Source organism: Apodemus sylvaticus, chromosome 6 (genome assembly GCF_947179515.1).
Source record: "Apodemus sylvaticus chromosome 6, mApoSyl1.1, whole genome shotgun sequence".
Classification (NCBI taxonomy): Eukaryota; Metazoa; Chordata; class Mammalia; order Rodentia; family Muridae; genus Apodemus; species Apodemus sylvaticus.
Window position 1 is genome coordinate 40303544 of NC_067477.1, and position 23632 is coordinate 40327175.

The 23632-nt window shown below is 43.2% G+C and overlaps 1 protein-coding gene across 7 annotated transcripts in view; it reads right to left on the reverse strand.

The window, feature by feature from the left end:
• Positions 1–4256: 4256 nt before the first annotated feature.
• The window catches only part of Pcnx1 (pecanex 1), a 148177-nt gene continuing 128801 nt past the window's right edge, over positions 4257–23632 (reverse strand). For 6 of the 7 annotated variants that reach the window (XM_052185505.1, XM_052185504.1, XM_052185503.1 and 3 more), the window contains 9 exons: positions 21935–22165; positions 20126–20226; positions 18935–19085; positions 10391–10621; positions 9159–9433; positions 7386–7591; positions 5268–5710; positions 4737–4877; positions 4257–4576 (listed from right to left, as the gene is read on the reverse strand). In XM_052185505.1, the coding sequence (XP_052041465.1) occupies positions 4436–4576; positions 4737–4877; positions 5268–5710; positions 7386–7591; positions 9159–9433; positions 10391–10621; positions 18935–19085; positions 20126–20226; positions 21935–22165 (1920 nt within the window). In that variant the 3' untranslated portion in view covers positions 4257–4435. Of the gene's footprint in view, positions 4584–4736; positions 4878–5267; positions 5711–7385; positions 7592–9158; positions 9434–10390; positions 10622–18934; positions 19086–20125; positions 20227–21934; positions 22166–23632 lie in introns of all 7 variants that reach the window. The other variant, XM_052185502.1, reaches the window with a different exon arrangement.

Consider the following 23632-nt stretch of genomic DNA (forward strand, 5'->3'; position numbering starts at 1 on the left):
CATCATCCATGTTGACAACTTACTCAAATGACAGTTTAAGAAAGCACAGCCAAAAAGAGCCTCCCCGTTGCAGACTTAAGCTTAGGATATAAAGGATTCTGTTCAGTAACAAGCACACCTAACCTAAGAGTCACCTGGAGCAACCAGCCACAGTCTCTACTGTGCAGGTGACAGATTCACCTCCACCACCTGTTAGAGGGCCGGCTCCCTCCTACTGGCTCCAGCAAATCAAATCGTCAGGTACAAAGCTGGAGCATAAGAAAAGGGAAAGCCTGCATAACAGAAATAAGGGTGACGTAAGAGCGGTGTGTAACCCTGCACAATCATCAGCCAGAGTTCCCTGGACACCTTGATGCCGAGACCACAAAATGGCACACGGGGACGTTCCCGCTTACAGATGGACTTCTGCCAATTCAGAAAGAACATGTTTCTACAAGAAAGAAATTCTCACCATACAGTTCTGGACAGATGACTCTGGCAGGTGATGTACCACAGAAGAGAGACCACTGCCTTCAAGAAAAGTTAGATCTTTCCAGACCTGTCTGATAAGCAATTGCTTTCTGATCAGAGCTTGTGAACAGGTGACAACTTCCAAATGAGGTTGCCTGGGTGTTCACCAGCTAGATAATTTGAAAAGGGAAACCAAGAAAACGGCTGGTCTTCAAATACTTAAAAAAAAAAAAAAAAAAAAAGCCTATGTATAAAGTTCTTATCACCTAAATACAGTGCAGTATCTATTATACCTCCTTTGCTGCATCAGTAAATCTCGGTCGGTATCCATCTAAGCCTGAGACACAAGGCTCAAGGGCCAGTCAGCAACAGGCTACACGCACCACGAAAGCTTTAACCGACAGTGTCCATTCACCTTGGAGTTAAAATGCCTCTAGGAGAGATGTATATGTGGAAAAGTTCAGTGGGCCTGTGTCCAAAGCAACTCTGTGTAGCTACTAAAGAGAGATGAGAAAGAATACTAAGGACTTAAAGGCAAAAATAAATTTGCTTATACTAATGAAAAAGCACTTTAAATATGAAAGCAATTAACACACTGGACAACAGTTTATACTTCAGTAGCTGGTAAACACAACTTTGGAGAATTCTCACAGATCACTATTTGTTTTTCAAGTCATATATTTAGAACAAAAGATGAATGAAATTTACCTAAAAAGAGACGATTTTGGACACTGGGCAAACATTAGAGAGCCATTTTTTGATGACTGACACAGGACACACTCATAGGGGAGGTTCTAGGCTGAGGCAGGAGGATGCTGGTAGGAAACTATGCAAAGTGTAAAGAGGCAGTGTGATTCTTGCTCAAATGTGAGGCTGTATTTTATATTTTGAGAGAAGACAGAAAAATAAACTAAACTAATCCAGAAAGAGTTCTTAGTGAGAGCTGTGGTCTTCTCTATAAGAATTTGTACACACACTGCTTGACATTCAGGATCCAGAGTAATTTTTTATGTGCCTTTCAAGAGAGAAATATATTGTCTCTTATCTTCTGGTTCAAGAACCTGAAGTATTACCAATATACTTGAAAAAAATTTTCAAACCACCTGCAATCTAATGGAGGTGTTTTGACCCTGCTGATGGAAACAGAAGTCACTGGACGGTCTTAACTGGCCGCCTAAAAAGCAACTGCTGTTCTTGTGTAAGGCTTCCGTCCCGCCTCTTCTCGACCTCCCAAGCTGCAGCTGCAGCACCACCACATGTTAATCTGGATTCGTGGAAAAAGTGAAGCTTGTTAGCAAAAGAGCTCACTTGAAAATGGTGTAAAAAGGGAGTGCCCACCAAGATATGGGCTCACAATTCACCAAAAGCTTAGTTTAGGGTACAAATAGGTTGGTTTGTTGTTGTTTTCTGATTAATGAAGATGAAGACAAGGCCATCCCAGGATTGTCCTCCTAAAGGACAAGGTGAAGGAGAAATTCAAAGAAGAACAGAGGCTGCAATCATGCAGCTGCGTCTAAGGAGATACGGAGTTGTTTTTAATTACTTGCAAAATTATGGATCTCTGAAGTTTTAGTAGTTATGGACTGAAGGGCTAAAACATGCCAGAGTTCTGCATTTTAGTGAAAAAGGCTAAGCAGAAAATCTAAATCACTAGGGGTACTCGAAGAAAAACAAATTATGATAAATTTAATTTTAAAACACAAATCTTGAATTATCATTATCTTCCCCCTATAATTAGAAAAGTAGTAACCCCCCCTTTTTAAAAAAGGTCATTGGTTTTACATTAAAAAACTTAAAACAAGAGTTCTCTTAGGGTTCCTAACTTATAAATTTAATAAAGTTATATGGTGACAAATAACTTGTTTCAAGGAAAGTGTCCAACTCTCGAAAATTACGACTTGATATACATGTTCCATACAGCCCCTGTCTTACATATGGAATCTTACTCTTAGAGCATATAATGTCTCGTCTAACAATTATTAGGGAGACCAGGCATATACAGAATTCTGACCCTTTGACCAAGTAAGTCATCTAAAGTTTTATCTTCTGGCAAAAATGGATTATCTCCCATCTCAGAAGGCGAGCTCTCTACTCCGCCACCCAGGAATTGTCACGACAAGAGCAGGGAACAAGCAAGCAGCAGGGAGCACAAGTCCTTTGTGCTTTAAACACGACAAACACAACAGACCACTGAACATGTCGGCCAGCAGAGAACTGCCCAAGCAGGAGACAGGAACAGAGTTACTGTGGCGGGAAAATACACTTTACAGCGGTCAATTTACAAAGAGAAAGGGCTCCTTTAGTAAAGATTCAGTAAGTCTTTTGACAAATATTTTTAAAGAATAAAGTCTGCAAAGTTTGAAGTCTATGGAAACATCAATACAAGGCACATTGGGTTCTGAACACTGACTTTAAATTAACAACAGGAAACACAAACAGCATTTGAAGTCATCTGGAAAGAGATCCTCCTGCCTGCGGTTAGCTCTCCTTGTTCCCCACGTGTTTGGACGCACACTGATACCTGATTCCTTGTCAGCTCTCTCCTCTCACCTCACAAGATACTACATCAGGGTGGCCTAACACAGAAGCTACTAAGCTGGCCAGTGCCACACATTGGAATGGTCACAGCTTTGACAGGGTAATTACGGGACATCAAAATGAATTGACCTACTATTGTTTTCTACTGTCTGTCCATGGGGAGACAGACGACTGCCCCAGGAGCTCAGAGGAGGTGGGCCGCTTTCTTTGGAGTTTAAAACAAATTTAAAAATGCTTAAAGTTGCAAATGAACCCTAAGCTGCAGTTTGCACGCAGCCACACTGTAAATCCAAAGTACGGATTTTCCTGAATACATGCTCTTTAAAAAACCAATATAATTTATGGGACAACATATGAATTAAGTCAATTTCAGAGTCATAAATATTTTTAAGACAGATATACACTATAAATTACAGGAAATAAATTCAAGTAATAGAGGAAGAATGGGAAGGAAGCGGAGTGCAGAGCTGTTATTGATGGCAGGTCAAGAACAAAGCCACATAGATAATTCTGTTTGAAAAAAAAATTTTACTTGTGAAACTGAACTTCATGTGAGCAACGTCAAGAGCTGGAAAGTCTTCAGATAAGAGGCAGCCGATCCTTTCTTACACTGCTAGGCCTTCATCTTCTTGAAAAGCAAAAGCAGGTTCCAGAAGCAACCGCGACAGGGCCTGCCATTGGCTGGAGAAGGTGGCACGCCGGAGACATGACAGGGCAGCCAACGCTGGCCTTCACCAGGCGCATCCACTGGGGCCCAGCTCTGGGAAAGGTGAGGGAGGAAGCTGTGTCTGCAGAGTCCAGTGCACTGACAGAAAAGGAGCAGCAGATTCTGCTGGCTGTATGTCAAGAAAGGGAGGGGCTAATCCTGAAGGCAATTTAAATAATGGTATTTTATTTTTATATATAAATAAATGTTCTGAGAAATCTCAGATTTAGTGCATCACTGTAGAAAATTAGTGCAGTTTTTCTCATTAAAGGTTTTAGTGTTCAAGGAATAAGATAAACCTATGTCTATTCATCTTTCTCACTGGACATTAAACCTTTCTACTGTTATATGTCAAACCAAATGCTTCCACATGGGTCTGTTTGCAAAAATCATGGTCAATGGATTTCACTTTCTACAACAAAAACCATGGCAACTGTTTTTGGCAAAGAAATTAGAAAAATATGAGCTCAGAGTTAAAGACAGAGTCCATGGGTTAAAGCACAAACGCACACAGCCTTCCATCCTGAGGCTCCAACAGAGTTTTGCCTTTCATGCAGCTAACTTAAAAAAATATTTCAGCTTTATTTGGGGATGAAGACAGTGACAGGACTCAGGGTGGAGAGGAGCTTAACCAGTTACTGGTCAAGTCTTTGCTGCGAAGGGCGGGTGGCCGGTCCCGCAATAGGTCTTCCGCAACCTTGCTTTCTCTCCAGGGCTGGGAAGCCAGGCATGCAGCACGGCTCACACTTCTGCCCCCAGTTCTAATACCCCGGTTTCAATTATAGTCACATATTTGTCATCGATCTGGACAAGAAGCACTGTCTTGTCGATGTGGGACCTTGTGCTTGGGTCTCTGCTGCAAGGCACCCATCGGTGAACCACCTAATAACTCAGAAGAGAACACACAGTTAGACCATGAATGCACACCCCCCCCTCCATGCAGTTCTGCTAACCACTCAAGCAGAAAGACACAGACCCACTAAAACCATGCGTGAGTCTGATGATCGAGAGTACACGGTGCTTGCTTCCTGGGCAAACTTACATGGCCTTCCATGCCCTCCTGAGGACTCCAGTCTTTCCAGCTGTTTCTTCCAGCTTTTAACCGAATCCCTTCATCGGGCCACTGCAGCTCCTTCCTTTTTGACAGGTTGATCCCTTCCAGAATCTGACTGAGATCCACAATCTAAAAAAACACATGAGGATCATTACCAACTCATTTCCCCTTGTTAATGAAAAATATAAGGCTAAACAAAACAAAATTTCTCTCGTAGGACTGCATTGTCAATTCTCCCCAGCTTACTATGAAATTTAAAGAAAATCTACACAGTGCTGTATCAATTCCTTTTGGACTCCTTCCTGCGATGATTCTGTATTAGTATTAAGTAGGAAACAAGTGTTACTGTCACAAAAGCTGCTGCTTTCAGTTCTTAAGGTGGCAGACCAAGAACTTCCTAACATTTCAAAGTGCTCCCATCCCCCACCTAAATAAGTCAAGTTTTCAGAGGAATGCCCCCCTCAACAAGACAGACGTAAAAACAAAAGCCAGACAGCACAAAGCACCTGGCCTCCTCACCTGGACTCTGTAAATCACTTCCCCCTTTCTGGCATGTGAAATGTTGGCAGGACTTGAGGTGTTGCCTGGCTGGGCCTCAGTGGCACCGCTCTGACCACCCTCGGTCCCCAGGAAGGCTACGAGGGTGTGATGCTTGCAGGCCGGGATGCTCTGGCTGGAGCTGCTGGAGGACGGCAGGCCATGCTGCACACAGCCCACGCCGCCCGAGCCAACAGCCTCCATCTGGTTCACCATGGAGAGGCGGGACTGGATGGATGATGGCAGGTTTCGAAGTGATATCTGGCTGGTGGAGGAGCGCCGGCAGGGCACAAACCCCGTGGTGGACATGCGGAGGGACGAATGGCGGCTGCTGTAGCAGTAGGAAGACTGGCTGGCCATGGAGGCGCGTGCCGGTGACTGTCTGACCAGACTGGCCTGCACTGAGTGGGCACTGTGGCTAGTGCCTGGCAGGAAGCAATGACAGCTCTCAGCACAGAGGCAGGCTCCACCTGGCCTCCGCGCTTGCTAAACTGTCTTCCTTAAGCAATCACTCCATAAACGTGAGGAACTTAGTCTTTACACCTAAAACCTTTAAGGTTACCAATAAGAAATACCAGGGATCTGCTTTCCTGTATGATTTACATAAAACTACACACACACACACACACACACACACACACACACACACATTTTATTTCCTAAAGTTTTTAAAATTCAAAGTATAGGGTATAAGAAAAACACATTACTGCAAATATCTGGATTTAAGGTTACAATAAATTCTAAAATATTTTTTACAGAAGCATTTCAGAAAAATAAGAATTTTAAAAAATAAATGGGATGAACTATTTTTGGAACTGAGACAGTCCAAAATGTTTATTAAGAAATACTGCATGGAACTAGAGAGATAGCTTGGTAATTAAGAACCATAGCCAGTCTGCACAGATGTGGGTTCAATTCCCAGCCCCCAAATGGTGGCTCACAACATCTGTAACTCCCTCTTCTGACCTCCACAGGTGCACACACGAGTTGCTAAACACATACTTGTAGGCAAACACTCATACAAAATAAAAATAATACATCATTCAAAAAAGAAACACTGTATGATTTTATATACATGTGGAATCTAAGAGTCAAATTTGGAGGCCAAGAACAGAGTGGCAGCTGGGTGGGGTGGGGCGGGGCGGGGCAGGGACACAGAGAGAAACAGAGTCCCGGTAGAGGAGAGAGGCTTCTGAGGTGCACTGCAGCAGGATGGCTAGAGTGACTGTAAGATCTGTGGGCCTGAAAACTGCCGAGCAGATAGAAAACACCACACACACACACACACACACACACACACACACAAACACACACACCTACACAGGCACAGAGAGAGGGGAGGGGGGAGGGAAGGAGAAAGGAAGGAAGAAAGGAAGGTAGGTAGGTAGGTAAATAGCCGTTAGGCACCTTGGTCTGATCTGGAGGAAGACACCGAGGAAGCTCTCGGTGGAAGGGTTGACTGCAGAGAATCCACTTGAGAGAAACCTGCTCTAAAGGTCCTTAGTGTGAGTACCAAGGCACTTACAAGGCCTGTCCCATCCAGCCCACGTTAGAGAAGTAGTCAAAGAAAGCACTAACTGATTATAAAGATTCTTGTGTAATCAGTACTGTGATGTCAGAAGAAGCCAACCGACTGCACTACAGGAGAAAAATTAAATAAAATACAAGAATTGAATATTATTCACTTAAAAATGCAATATATATTTGGGTTTGGGGTTTTGCTTTTGAGACAGGGTTTCTCTGTGTAGCCCTGGCTGTCCTGGCACTCACCACCAGGCTAGACTCACTCTCAGAGCTGCTGGCCTCTGTCTCCTGAGTGCTGGGATTAAAGGTGCATGTCACAAACATGTGCAAGATCTATACACACACACCGCTGACATATAAACAATAGTATAATCAACTACTGGGTGTAAGCAAGAAACACCACACTCCTTAACATACATGCACGGACACAGTCTCTCTCTCTCTCTCTCCCTCTCTCTCTCTCTCTCTCTCTCACACACACACACACACACACACACAAACACACAAACACACACACACACACACCCCTGCCTGGACTAAGGGACCAACATTATACCTAATTTTGTCTCCAGTTACCTAGTGTTGGAGGATATGATGTGGTGGGCGGGTGGAGTCCGGATCCTGTTCCCTGTCCTGGGTGTTCAGTGCTTCCTTGGGACACATTGTTGTGGGGATCACTGGCAGTGGTTGCATTGTTACCAGGACAGGATGTCCCACCTCCAGTGTCAGAATCTTCAATATTGCCACCACTGTTACAGCCAGCTCCACAGCCTTTCCTTAGCCTGGAGAAGAATTGCAAAGCAGGAAACCTTAGCTCGCCATCATGTCAAAATCAATCCTCTACTCTTCGGAGTTGTCAGTACTGTCAACATCTACCTTGCAAAGCCCGCATGGGATAACCACTGTCAGGAGACAGGTCTGGTTCCCAAGAATGGCTTGAGAAGCACAACCCTACCCTACTCACTGCCTCAGCTCTACAGTTACGTCTCATCATCCATGCACCACAACCAAGAACTGTGTAGAACACGCTGGACCATCTGGGCCCCAGGTGGAATCATGAATCTTTGTTTGGCTGGGAGGTGGTGGGGCACACCTTTAATCCCAGCACTCAGGAGGCAGAGGCTGAGTTTTGCTGAGTTCAAGGCCAGCCTGGTCTACAGAGTGAGTTCCAGGACAGCCAGAGCATCACAGAGAAACAAAAAACAAGAAGAAGCCAACCGACTGCACTACAGGAGAAAAATTAAATAAAATACAAGAATTGAATATTATTCACTTAAAAATGCAATATATATTTGGGTTTGGGCTTTTTGCTTTTGAGACAGGGTTTTTCTGTGTAGCCCTGGCTGTCCTGGCACTCACCACCAGGCTAGACTCACTCTCAGAGCTGCTGGTCTCTTGTTTATTTGTCTTGAAAAACCAAAAACCAAGCAAATAAAACAACCCCCCGCCCTTAAAAAAAAGGATAAAAAACCTTTGTTATTTGAGACATTCTGTAGCCCAGAGTGGTCAAGAATTCAGTATGTATTTCAGCAGTCCTCCTGCCTCAGTACCCTGAATGCTGGGATTACAGGTGTGAACTGAGCTTTGACAACAGAATTCTTGCCAATATCTGTTGAGCAAACTGAGACAAAATTTGTGTATAGCATTGCTGTATCTGTTGCTAGAGAGCTACCCCTGCCTTCTTTCCTGTTCTGGTTTTTGCTGCTTTTAAATACAGGAAGACAAAGAGCTGCCCTGACAGTTGGGTACTGGGTACTCTGCCCTTGGTCACCAGCAAACCATAACCTAGTATAATGGTATTTCTCCCAGGGAGGAGACTCAAGGTAAGAGGGGTGTTCTGAAAAATGAAATCTCTGTGGCCATTACCCTGGCTAATGTTCTAACAGCAGGTAATACAACCAGACTCTTTAAGCACTGGCCAGGCCTCAGAACATTTATAGATACTGTTAAGAATAATAATACTAATCTATAAGTTCTCCTTACTATCTACCAAACTAATGCGTCTATAGCCTATGTTAGGCTTCACCAGACCAAGGGCGGAGGAAACTGCACATGCGCACTTTGACACACTAAAGACTCGCATCTGGGGATGGCTGGACTGTTGCAATGGCGACAAAGAGCCTTTGTGGCAGCACCAGATGGTGAATGCTCCCTGCTGCCGGGAAGGAGCACAGAGCAGAGGAGGTAATCTACAGGCATCAGATTCACCACGATCAGCCAAAGCTAGATGTTAGCTTTGTCTCAGCTTCTGGAGATGTGTTGCTCCAGCATCTCCATTTTCTCAACAGTTCCCCAGGTGAGCTGCCAAGGCCCAGGGCACACTACTACTGAACAATACAACCCCACTACCTGTGCCAGGTGGACACTATGAAGTTCCAGATGTTTCCCAAGCTGATTGGTCCCCCAAGAATTTCTTTGAGCTGGTCATGGCTGTCAGAGTAAGATGTTGTGAGGGGTGACACGAAGATCGGGTAGCCAATAGGCTGATCACAAGACGAGTTTATCATGTTTCGCAGTGCCTGCTTGGCATTCTGGATGCTGCCTCTCTCTGGGTTCCGGTTCCGGAGGAAAACTAGCTCCTGCTGCTGGCCTGCCCAGAGACCGCGGACACATTCCTTATTCACCTGCGGGCAGGAGAGGGCAAGACAACGGGCAGGGAAGAAAAGTATAGAGGCCGGAGACAGTGTGGTGACCAACTGAAAAGCAGGGAATACAAGGCCACCTTTGTAAGGAGCTAACCGAAGGCCTGCTTGGAGAGCCAACAATTTGCTTTCCATGGCCCCACCTTCTGAAAACACTAAGTCACGTGCAATCTTTCTTTTGTCAGGCTAATGAACTAGACAGTAGTGCCGAGAGGACAGGGAGCATGTCTCCAGTTGAGAGGATGTCTGATAACTGTGAGGATGATTAAATGATCGGATCAAGACCAGCAGCAGGAGGGCAGCTTTAAAGGTCACCTTTATCAAACTCCAAACCTGGTGACCCCAGGACCCACTTGGTGTGGTAGAAGGAGAGAAGCAATCTGATAGCTGCTCTTTGACTTCCACAGAAATGCTGCGCATGGCATATGCACACTTATAATAAATGCTTAAAGATAAAAGTGAATCATTATAAACTATAAATTTCAGAAACTAATCTGTCTAAACCCCCTAAAACATTTCCACACACATATGCACACATATGTGAATACTCACATGTGCAGAATGAATTAGAGTAGGGAGATTATAAGAACACACCATTTATAGTCAGCTCTGAGTCACAAGGAAGCACGCACTTTGTTATTCCCTTTAACTGAGGACAGCGAGCGCCTCCTAAGCAATAGAACGCTGGTGTTTAGAGGGAATATTGCCCAGATTTCATGTGTAAGGAAAGATCACCAACACTGAAATACGCTAAACCAATGCTTTATAGCATCTAAGAAAGCCTCCCATTGCAGAGGGAACGAATGCTAAGGAGGCAAGTGCTCAAGGACAAGGACTGCACGGGCTGCTCAGCTTCAATGGACAGTGCAATCACACTCTCGGCTGGACTAAGATGCTAACTTCATTTCTAAGTCACAGCAGAGTGACCCTGAGACTCACCTTAATGACCCTGAAGCTCAGGTAGCGCCGGTTGAGCATGATGATCTTGTACTCATTGGTGCCATCGTCCATGACATGCCGCAGAGCCAGCAAGGAGGGAGAGTTGGCAAGGACTGCGCTCCGCCATGCAGGGTCCCCTTCATGGGCTATCACAAGGTTCTTCTCGTGAGACACGATGGCTTCGTAGAGCACAGTGGGGTCCTCATACTCATCTGGGGATGTGAAATGATCCTAAACACAAATGCAAGGGGGTTCATACTTTGGAAAAAAGAAAAATAACTTCTAGGATGATAAGCAAAAATTCTTTTTTTTTCTTTTTTTAAACAAAGATTTTTTTTTATTCGATATAATTTATTTACATTTCAAATGATTTCCCCTTTTCTAGCCCCCCCACTCCCCGAAAGTCCCGCAAACCCCCTTCTCTTCCCCTGTCCTCCCACCCACCCCTTCCCACTTCCCCGTTCTGGTTTTGCTGAATACTGTTTCACTGAGTCTTTCCAGAACCAGGGGCCACTCCTCCTTTCTTCTTGTACCTCATTTGATGTGTGGATTATGTTTTGGGTATTCCAGTTTTCTAGGTTAATAACCACTTATTAGTGAGTGCATACCATGATTCACCTTTTGAGTCTGGGTTACCTCACTTAGTATGATATTCTCTAGCTCCATCCATTTGCCTAAGAATTTCATAAATTCATTGTTTCTAATGGCTGAATAGTACTCCATTGTGTAGATATACCACATTTTTTGCATCCACTCTTCTGTTGAGGGATACCTGGGTTCTTTCCAGTATCTGGCAATTACAAATAGGGCTGCTATGAACATAGTAGAACATGTATCCTTATTACATGGTGGGGAGTCTTCTGGGTATATGCCCAGGAGTGGTATAGCAGGATCTTCTGGAAGTAAGGTACCCAGTTTTCGGAGGAACCGCCAGACTGATTTCCAGAGTGGTTGTACCAATTTGCAACCCCACCAGCAGTGGAGGAGTGTTCCTCTTTCTCCACACCCTCTCCAACACCTACTGTCTCCTGAATTTTTAATCTTAGCCATTCTGACTGGTGTAAGATGAAATCTTAGGGTTGTTTTGATTTGCATTTCCCTAATGACTAATGAAGTTGAGCATTTTTTAAGATGTTTCTCCGCCATCCGAAGTTCTTCAGGTGAGAATTCTTTGTTTAACTCTGTACCCCATTTTTTAATAGGGTTGTTTGGTTTTCTGGAGTCTAACTTCTTGAGTTCTTTATATATATTGGATATTAGCCCTCTATCTGATGTAGGATTGGTGAAGATCTTTTCCCAATTTGTTGGTTGCCGATTTGTCCTCTTGATGGTGTCCTTTGCCTTACAGAAACTTTGTAATTTTATGAGGTCCCATTTGTCAATTCTTGCTCTTAGAGCATACGCTATTGGTGTTCTGTTCAGAAACTTTCTCCCTGTACCGATGTCCTCAAGGGTCTTCCCCAATTTCTTTTCTATTAGCTTCAGAGTGTCTGGCTTTATTTGGAGGTCCTTGATCCATTTGGATTTGAGCTTAGTACAAGGAGACAAGGATGGATCAATTCGCATTCTTCTGCATGCTGACCTCCAGTTGAACCAGCACCATTTGTTGAAAAGGCTATCTTTTTTCCATTGGATGTTTTCAGCCTCTTTGTCGAGGATCAAGTGGCCATAGGTGTGTGGGTTCATTTCTGGATCTTCAATCCTGTTCCATTGATCCTCCTGCCTGTCACTGTACCAATACCATGCAGTTTTTAACACTATTGCTCTGTAGTATTGCTTGAGGTCAGGGATACTGATTCCCCCAGATTTTCTTTTGTTGCTGAGAATAGTTTTAGCTATCCTGGGTTTTTTGTTGTTCCAGATGAATTTGATAATTGCTCTTTCTAACTCTGTGAAGAATTGAGTTGGGATTTTGATGGGTATTGCATTGAATCTGTATAGTGCTTTAGGCAAAATGGCCATTTTAACTATATTGATTCTACCGATCCATGAGCATGGGAGGTTTTCCCATTTTTTGAGGTCTTCTTCCATTTCCTTCTTCAGAGTCTTGAAGTTCTTGTCATACAGATCTTTCACATGTTTGGTAAGAGTCACCCCAAGATACTTTATACTGTTTGTGGCTATTGTGAAGGGGGTCATTTCCCTAATTTCTTTCTCAGCCTGCTTATCCTTTGAGTATAGGAAGGCCACTGATTTGCTTGAGTTGATTTTATAACCTGCCACTTTGCTGAAGTTGTTTATCAGCTGTAGGAGCTCTCTAGTGGAGTTTTTTGGGTCACTTAGGTAGACGATCATGTCGTCTGCAAATAATGATAGTTTGACTTCTTCCTTTCCAATTTGTATCCCTTTGACCTCCTTATGTTGTCGAATTGCCCGAGCTAGTACCTCAAGTACAATATTGAAAAGATAAGGAGAAAGGGGGCAGCCTTGTCTGGTCCCTGATTTCAGTGGGATTGATAAGCAAAAATTCTTACAAATGGGCTTAATGTCCTCCTATACAAATGAATGCTATTATGGATATGATCATTACTGTTCTACTAATTAGGTTAGGGGTAGACTTGATCCTGCTATATGTGCTTCTAAGCTCTTTAACCGATTCCATCCCTAAAGCTAGATAACTAAAGAATCATTTCTAAGTTTTATATATTGTGCTTTTATCAAGGTAGTTTTTACATTTTTATTCACATGCATTTAAAATGTATTATTGTGTGTGCAAGGTATGTACACATATCATAGAACAATTTTGTGGAGCTGTTCCACTTTGTCTAGGTTCCAGGGATTGAACGCTGTCTCCAGATTTGTGCAGCAAGTGCCTTTACCCCCTGAGCCATTAAGTTAACTCCCACACACATTGTCACAATGTTAAGGAAGAGTTATAAAAGGTCTGCATATTGTGTTCTTTAAAAGCTAAGTATCCTTTCCATAAAGCAACACATCTGTACTAGCTGCAATACTCTACTTATCCTGCCCTTGCCCCTCTTCCAGATGTGACTGTGCATGGCTCAGAAATCCTAGTCCCACTCTGAAGAGCTTCTCTGTCTCAATAACCACTCAGCAAATGATGGACGTTTGCTGTCTACTGTCTGCAAGACTGAGGCAGGAAGCATGGATAAAACAAAGGGAGCATGTATCCCTTTTAAAACCTCCAAGTAAACAGGGGAGCTAAGATATACGCAATCACATCTCAGACCTAAATGTCAGAAACGGAGTTATTCAGGAAGGTGCAAAGATCTTACTGATTGCTTTTGCAAGTAGCCAGAAGGCTGATACAGGTCTATTTATATTCAGGTGAAGTGATTCGTCCTAGCCCTACCCCAATAACTACAGCTCATATCCCTGCAGGGAAGAGTAAGAATGAGAAGCCAGTGCCCAGGGTACAGCCTGGGTCTGGGGTGGATCTATGGAAATATGCATGTGGGTGATGAAGGCTGGCAGTGTCCTCTGGCCGACCGCCGTTCTCAGCTGTTACGGAGGCTGAGTAACACCGGCACTTTACATGTATGGAGACTGAAGCTGATGGCGGTACAGAACTGCTTTCCAGGTTCAAGGTTCACAAATGGTAATGTCAGGTCATCAGTTCCCACACCTGCACTCATCTCTTTTTTTCAATAAAACTTTTATGTCTCAATTCTTTGTTCTAGTCATTTTATACGTGCATGTGAGTGCAGGTGTCTGTGGATGTTGGGGGTGTCAGATCCTTGGAGTTGGAGTTACAGACAGTTGTAAGCTGCCTGGCATGGGCACTGGGAACTGAACTTGAGTCCTCGGCAAAGAGCAGTACGAATTCATAACTGCTGAGCTATTTCTCTAATCCCATGGATTAACTTCTTATATAAGAATTCTGGACCCCAGAGCACCTCTCCAGACCCCACCTAACTGGACATTATTAGAACCAGTATAGTTATTTGTCTAAGAAAGGAAGTTCTGACATAGACAACACATTCTTCACTGAATGGACACAAAGTTATCAAGCATGCTAATTTATCTTCTTTTGTTTGTTTGCTTTTTGGATTTTCAGTTTCTTCGAGAGAGGGTTTCTCTGTGTAGCCCTGGCTGTCCTGGAACTCACTCGGTAAACCAGGCTAGCCTCGAACTCAGAAATCTGCCTGCCTCTGCCTCCCAGAGGGCTGGGATTACAGGCATGCACCACCACTGCCCCGCTGCTAACTTATCTTAATAAGTTAGAATTTAATCCAGTTCAAATACTTCTTTTCACCAACAAAATATAGAAAATTTCAAGTTTCTATGTTGGGATCTTGTATATAACCTATAATCCTAGCTACCGAGGAAGCTGAGAGAGGAGGACGGAAAATGTAAGAACTGCCTGGGTTTCACAATTAGTTCACCCAGCCTGGACAGTTTATCAAGTGTTGGGGTTAGTCTGGTGCTGTGAGGTACTCAAATACTTAATAGAATAGGACCTCAAGATCCCGCTGCCTCATGAGCAGCTCCTCAGTGATGCTACATAACCCTTCCTCCCCAAGTTGAAACTATTGGTTAAATAAACCTGATTACAGCCAGTCTAAGGGGCCACGATGAGGGGAAGATGGAGAGAGCAGGAGGTCTCCTCTCCATTAGCCATGCAGCACCAGCAGTGCGTGCCTGAGTCAGCTGCCTCCTCAGGATGCCGGACTGCTAGAGTAGAACTGACCCAGGGCATTTCTTTTCTTTTTTTTAAAATGCTTTCAGAATTCATTTTTTTAAATTCAATATATTTTTTATTTACATTTCAAATAATTTCCCCTTTTCTGGCCCCCCACTCCCCGAAAGTCACATAAGCCCCCTTTCCTCCCCCTGTTCTCCCACCCACCCCTTCCTACTTCCCTGTTCTGGTTTTGCCTTATACTGCTACACTGAGTCTTTCCAGAACCAGGGGCCACTCCTCCGTTCTTCTTGTGCCTCATTTGATGTGTGGATTAGGTTTTGGGTATTCCAGGTTTCTAGGTTAATATCCATTTATTAGTGAGTGCATACCATGATTGATCTTTTGAGACTGGGTTACCTCACTTAGTATGATTTTCTCCAGCTCCATCCATTTGTCTAAGAATTTCATGAATTCATTGTTTCTAATGGCTGAATAGTACTCCATTGTGTAGATATACCACATTTTTTGCATCCACTCTTCTGTTGAGGGATACCTGGGTTCTTTCCAGCTTCTGGCTATTATAAATAGGGCTGCTATGAACATAGTGGAGCATATATCCTTATTACATGCTGGGGAATCCTCTGGGTATATGCCCAGGAGTGGTATAGCAGGATCTTCTGGAAGTGAGGTGCCCAGTTTTCGGAGGAACCGCCAGACTGATTTCCAGAGTGGTTGCACCAATTTGCAACCCCACCAGCAGTGGAGGAGTGTTCCTCTTTCTCCACATCCTCGCCAACACCTGCTGTCTCCTGAGTTTTTAATCTTAGCCATTCTGACTGGTATAAGGTGAAATCTCAGGGTTGTTTTGATTTGCATTTCCCTAATGACTAATGAAGTCGAGCATTTTTTAAGATGCTTCTCAGCCATCCGAAGTTCTTCAGGTAAAAATTCTTTGTTTAGCTCTGTACCCCATTATTTAATAGGGTTACTTGGTTCCCTGGGGTCTAACTTCTTGAGTTCTTTATATATATTGGATATTAGCCCTCTATCTGATGTAGGATTGGTGAAGATCTTTTCCCAATTTGTTGGTTGTCGATTTGTCCTTTTGATGGTGTCCTTTGCCTTACAGAAACTTTAATTTTATGAGGTCCCATTTGTCAATTCTTGATCTTAGAGCATACGCTATTGGTGTTCTGTTCAGGAACTTTCCCCCTGTACTGATGTCCTCAAGGATCTTCCCCAGTTTCTTTTCTATTAGCTTCAGAGTGTCTGGCTTTATGTGGAGGTCCTTGATCCATTTGGATTTGAGCTTAGTACAAGGAGATAAGGATGGATCATTCGCATTCTTCTGCATGCTGACCTCCAGTTGAACCAGCACCATTTGTTGAAAAGGCTATCTTTTTTCCTTTGGATGTTTTCAGCTCCTTTGTCGAGGATCAAGTGGCCATAGGTGTGTGGGTTCATTTCTGGATCTTCAATCCTGTTCCAATGATCCACCTGCCTGTCACTGTACCAATACCATGCAGTTTTTAACACTATTGCTCTGTAGTATTGCCTGAGGTTAGGGATACTGATTCCTCCAGAATTTCTTTTGTTGTTGAGAATAGTTTTATCTATCCTGGGTTTTTTGTTATTCCAGATGAATTTGAGAATTGCTCTTTCTAGTTCTATGAAGAACTGAGTTGGGATTTTGATGGGTATTACGTTGAATAGTAAAAGCAATATACAGCAAACTGGTAGCCAGCATCAAACTAAATGGAGAGAAACTTGAAGCAATCCCACTAAAATCAGGAACTAGACAGGGCTGCCCCCTTTCTCCTTATCTTTTCAATATTGTACTTGAGGTACTAGCACGGGCAATTAGACAACATAAGGAGGTCAAAGGGATACAAATTGGAAAGGAAGAAGTCAAACTACCATTATTTGCAGATGATACGATAGTCTACCTAAGTGACCCAAAAAACTCCACTAGAGAACTCCTACAGCTGATAAACAGCTTCAGCAAAGTGGCAGGTTATAAAATCAATTCAAGCAAATCAGTAGCCTTCCTATACTCAAAGGATAAGCAGGCTGAGAAAGAAATTAGGGAAATGACACCCTTCACAATAGCCACAAACAGTATAAAGTATCTTGGGGTGACTCTTACTAAACATGTGAAAGATCTGTATGACAAGAACTTCAAGACTCTGAAGAAGGTAATGGAAGAAGACCTCAAAAAATGGGAAAACCTCCCATGCTCATGGATCGGCAGGATTAATATAGTTAAAATGGCCATTTTGCCAAAACCCAGGGCATTTCTAACAGCACGTATTTGAGAAGCACAGTTGGGAAAGTGGCCAGTTTAGCATTAGAGCTTTAGATTAGGGGTCATTCCTTAGTAATTGTGTAGAACTTAAGCCATAGTGAGTCTCATTCATCTGAAGCCATACTGGGATAAACACAGTTCATACTAATTTGCAAACAAGACTCTGTCTCTATGTCTCCCTCTCCCCTCCCCCCATCTCTCTCTCTGAGCACTGAGGACACAACTTCATGATAGAGGACATGCCCAGAGCACACAGGCTCAAGGTTAGTGCCTTGGTATAGTATCCCCCACTGCAACTGACCTGTCACTGTCACTGTCTTTTTTTTTTTTTTTAAGATTTATTTATTTTTATATGTAAGTGCACTGTAGCTGTCTTCAGACACACCAGAAGAGGCACCAGATCTCATTACAGATGGTTGTGAATCACCATGTGGTTGCTGGGATTTGAACTCAGGACCTTTAGAAGAATAGTCAGTACTCTTAATCACTGATCCATCTCTCCAGCCCTGTCTTTTTTTTTTTTTTTTTTAATATTGAATTTTAACTCAAACTCTAAAGCTACTCTGATCTAGGTCAATTACACTTGATCCCAAAAGAGTGTTTTCTTATGATCTTCAAAACAGTAATCCCTATTTGGATAACTCATCCCTTACTGGTAATGGTCCCAAAGAACGAGGATTCTACCTCCCTGGAGGAACATGTCACATTATATCTGGGGACATTATTCCAGTTAGCTATGGGGGCAGTCGATGCATTCCCCATGTGGCTCCTACCATTGCTAGAATATAACCACAATGTATTTTTCCAATGGTTGAGGGGTTTGGAAAAACATTTTGGGGCCAAATTTCAATTTCCTTTCCCTGGCAGGACTGTTCTGAGCCTGCCCTGCCTGCTGCTTCCAGGCCCTGAGCACAAGGAGCAGAAGGCAGTGGTTTGCCGCCCTCCTGAGGAGTCACATGCTCACTGGGTAGACTGGCTGGTTGTGTGTCAACCTGACACAAGCTGGAGTTATCACAGAGAAAGGAGCCTTCCTTGAGGAAATGCCTCCATGAGATCCAGCTGTGGAGCATTTTCTCAATTAGTGATCAAGGGGGAGGGCCCATTGTGGGTGGTGCCATCCCTGGGCTGGAAGTCTTGGGTTCTATAAGAGAGCAGGCTGAGCAAGCCAGAGGAAGCAAGCCAGTAAGAAACATCCCTCCATGGCCTCTGCATCAGCTCCTGCTTCCTGACCTGCTTGAGTTTCAGTTCTGACTTCCTTTGGTGATGAAGAGTAACATGGAAGTGTAAATAACCCCCCCCCCCACTTGCTTCTTGGTCATGATGCTTGTGCAGAAATAGAAACCCTGACTAAGAGACTGGGTAAGGGACAGGAACTGCAATCACATGATGTCAAACAAGCACTTCAGGGTAGAGACCTTCCTTTTCAGTTTGCCTCGGACACCTAGGCCAGGAATATTAATGGATATTAAAACTCATTACTACTGTTACTATGAGGAACAGGTTCAGGGTTCTGGAATTTAATGCTTTGCTAGAGCTCTTCCTGGGTTCAGATGATAGCCTTTCAAAGGTCTCCAAAACGTAACATGGAAATCAATGGCAAAGTATCAGCAAACTCCCAAAATAAATTAAACAACACAGCCAACTGGTCTCTTACCTGATGGAGTTTAATGGACATACGGATTCCAGGCACGACAACTTTTCTCAGCAGCTCCATGTCAGCAAAGATCCACTCGTCTCGGACTGAAGAAATCCGGAAGTCCCCTTTAAACAGGGCATGCAATCCATAGAGGAAGGACTCCAGGTTACTGCAAGGTTGGAGATAAAGTGCACACATTCTGACAGGGGTCGTCATGACATTCAACCTCATGTCTGCTCTGCATCAGTGATCTAGAGCAGCGGACCTCAATCTGTGGGTTGGGACCCCTTTGGGGGTCACATGTCAGATATCCTCCATATCAGATACTGACATTACAATTAATGACAGCAACAAAATTAGCTATAAATCAGCAACAAAATAATTTTATGGTGGGGGGGGCACTGCAACAGGAGGAGCCGTATTAAAGGGTTGCAGCAATAGGAAAGTTGAGACCACTGCTCTAAGAGTGTGGTGAAAGAAGAATCCAGGAACTGAAGTCTGAACTCATAAGCGAGCCTCAGGAGACAGGTCTTGCTTGACCAGGAGCCTCGCGTAAGAACCATGGTAATAGCTCATACAGATAGAGAGCATGCAGAAAGCCTAAGATCCAAAGAAAATTAAAGAGAGTCTAATGTAAAACATGTAATCAAAAGACACTGAAAATAGGAATGATTTCTTTCAAATACACACATTAAAAGTATAAGTGATCTAGACAAAGATTATGAAGAAATATAGAAAAGTAAACAAAAAGTTAGATACTATAAATGTGTACAGACCAATCAAGTCTTATGAAGTCTTATAAATTAGTATAAAATGATAGTTCAAATCAATTTCAATTTACTAAACAAAAAAAAATTAGTTTAGGTCACAGAGAGCATCTCACACTTTTTCTTTTTAACTAAAAAAAAAAAAAAATTGTGTAGAGAGTGTTGCTTTCCTGCCTGCATGAATGTAATGCCTGCGTGTGTGTGTGTGTGTGTGTGTGTGTGTGTGTCCTGCATATGTGTCTATGCACTACTGGGCTACCTGGTGCACACAAAGGGTATCAGATCTCCAGAAACTGGAGTTACAGATGGTTGTGAGCCAACATGTTGCCTGGGAATTGAACCCAGGTCTTCTGGCAGAGCAGCCAGTGCTCTTAACCACTGAGCTGCCTCTCTAGCACCCTCCTCCCCCAATATCTTCTTGAGAACACAGATGCCTCTTTACCTGGACATATGGTGGGAGGCTGTTCCCAAAGCTCTTCGTCCCAGAACACAGAGTCCATAACAAAGAGTCACCAGAGATGAATCTTTATCTACATCAAGTGGCTTTAAAATAAAGAATATTACATGTCAGAAGGCTACATAATATTTAACAAATTAGAAAATATCCAACCAATAAGTCAGAGATAGATAAAAGGAGCTGAACTTTATAATCAAAGAAAGCAAAGGTGTTTTTTAATTTTTTTGAGGTAACACTGCCTTGGAGGGGTACTGGACCATAGGAGGCAGAGGCTCACTACACTGGAGAGTATCCTTTAGCTTGGAATCAGCGCATCTCCACAGCTTAGAGGGCTTTCTCAGGAAGAAGTCCTGGGAAAGAGATTACAGGAGCAGAAATGCTTACTCTTAAGGAGCTGGGGATGGTTTTAACACCATTAACTTTATTCTAAAGGGACTGCAATGGGTAGAATACACCCCAGGGCTGAGTGGGTTAATAGGCTGTCTGAAGAGCTGTCTGGAAAAACCCAGATTGGACATGGGCCTCAAAAAATGTTTATTTTATGTGTATGAGCATGTTTGTCTGAGGAGGCCAGAAGAGGGTACTAAATCCCCTGAACTAGTCCTAACTGGTTGGATGGTTGTGAACCACCATGTGTGTGCTAGGAACTGAACTCAGGTGCTCTGTAAGAACAGCAAATGTGTTTAACTGATGAGTCATCATCCCAGCCCCCAAGGTGAGCCTTTGAATATATGATGTACCGGCATGCAGAACTTCCTCAAACTATGGTCAACTTTCCAGGAATTTCTGAGAAGGGGTACTTGAGTTGAGGATGGAGCCATTTTTGAGTGAGAAGGTAGTGTACTTCAACACTATGTAGCCAGAAAAGGGGTATTATATGCCCTAACACCCCTCCCCCCCATATGAAAGCATTATGCAAAGCCCTTAAGTATATTTCATGTATGAAAAACAAAACAAAGCCAACCACATGTTACAAGTTTGGAAAAAAAGTCATTCTCAAATGTTCGTCTCTGATCTATCCCATCTCAGATGGGCATTTGATCCCACCCACTATTTCTTCTTTAAAACAGGCGATTTGGATCAGAACATGTTACAGATCTGATGTACAGTTCCAAGGCTACCACTCAGAGAAGAAACATGAAGGCACCCTACTCCAACCGATGGAAGGACACTGAGACGGCAGGGTGCCTGGAAGTAGCTGAAATGCAAGGCTAACCAGTGTGACAACCCTGCAGGCACTGGCTGTCAAGGCGGCGCACTAGCTCCAGGATACCACATTCACAGAATGCTGGGGACTCAACTCCAGAGAAGCCACAGTGGTAATGAGGCCTGGCCAAAGTGCTTGGGGTTTGTGGGTTTGATAGTCTGGCCAGGGGCATGACAGTAATGGTAGTTAGAAAACCTGTAATTTATCTTACTTTAGGTAGGGAAAGCTATCCTAATGTGTGCCCCTGAGGTAAACACTTGAATTAAAGTCACCAGGGAGATTCCTATTTTCTATTTATGATCCAGATTAAGAAAACAGCACTGGTCTAGGCCTGCTTTTGGGACAAACACAGTTAGGTCTGGTGGGCAGTGCTTATGGGCTAGTTTTCAGAGAGTGCTGTATGGAGCCACAGCTCGTGTCTATCACGGTGCCTGGGTACATGCTGCAATGCCGAGGAGGACCATTCTCTCTCAGAGGATCTGAGAGGAAGGGCAGGAGAAGTCAGCTCACAGCAACTAATAGGATATTTCCCCCTTTTTGTTAAAACCCGGATTCAGAGAATTGCAAAGACTATGGATCCACTCTACCTTAGCTCTCCGGGAAGAGCAGTACTCTATCCAGTTGAGGTAAATCACACAGAAACTCTCCCGAGATATGCCTGCCAATCGATGGTCATAGTCCTCGTCGATGTTTGGGTTAAAAGTCGGGTCCACGTCAACATAGTTGCGGTCTGCACACAGACGCAATCCTTCCTGCATTGTCTCATTGGCCAGCCACTCCTCCAACTTGGAGGAGGTTGTGACATAATAAATGATACCCTAATTAAGAAACACAGCATTCAAGTCACATCACAATGCAAATTTATCCTAATTTATTTTGTTTTACATTAAAACAAAATAAATTAATTTCTAATGTCACATGAACATCTACTGCTTCTTTTCACAATATTGCATTTTAACTTGGTGTCCTAGACCTACATTTTAAGAAAGCTACTTGAAGCCCTACTAAATGAAAACATCATCTAGTACTTTAAGATCACAACCATAAATTCAGCAAGGCAACTTGTAGTGTATTAATTTCAGTGCTTTTGAATCAGGCTATTTTTAAAGAGGTGAAAAATTACTATGTTACATTTATTTTGAAAATTTCTTCAGAAAAGTTATTAAAACTTTTGGTGTTCACAGATTGAGCGATGGAAATAAAAAACATAAAGGGAGACACATGTATATCACATGCATACATGCAGGCACACACACACACACACACACACACACACACACATGTGGAGAAGTGCCATACAAACACACAAGGAAGTGTTGTAAATTAAGCTTCCTGGTTTTAACCAAATGGAAGGCTCAGGGTTCATTAAAATAATGTGGAACTTAGTAGAAACAACATAAAATAAAAAAAAAATGCAGATGTGCAAATCATGGCTTATTACATAACTCCTCTCTTAAAAATACTGACCTTCCTGGGCCTGGTGAGATGCCTTTAATCCCAAGAGGGAGACAGAAGCAGTTGGGTGTCTGAGAATTCCAGGCTAGTCTGGTCTACATAACAAATTCCAAGGTGGCTAGGGCTATAACAGCAATGCCCAGGTTCCATGAAACAAAACAATAACAAAGTCACCATGGCCAGTGAGGGGTGGCTGTGCCCTCAGGCCTGGTAAGTGTCTGCTCACTATGGGCAGAGAGCTCTAGTGCCACCTGTCAACTCTACTTGGCTACAGATTTAAGTATCTCAAGAGCCATGCATGTGTGTGAGTGAACACTCAACTGTCCTAAACCATAAACTGCGAATGCCCGCTGTTAAAGGCAACGGATACACGAAACAGGAAATAGCAAGTCCTTCATGGGGTGGGGGTGCCTTATTATTGTTTCCATAGGTATACTCTCTGGATACTAGAAAATTCAAATCATTATTCAGAAGCAAGCACAAGTTTGAGAACCTAGGAATGTAGATTAGGAGTTGAGTACTTACCTAGTTCTGGGCTTGATGTTTAATAAGCACATACTATAAGCATAGCAAAAAAGAATGAATGCACAAATGAATGAATGAATGAATGAAAAATGTACATATGTGTATATGTATATGTATATCTATATGTATGTCTGTCTATGTGTTTTTGCTCAACAGTCCTAAATGAATGCCAGCTATTAATGGAAACAGACACATGGAATAGGAAATAACAAAGTGTGTGTGCGTGTGCCTACCTGCGTGTGCATGTGGGCAGGCAGGTGTGCATGTGCCTATGCAGGTCTTTCCTAAGAAAGCTGTCAGCCACT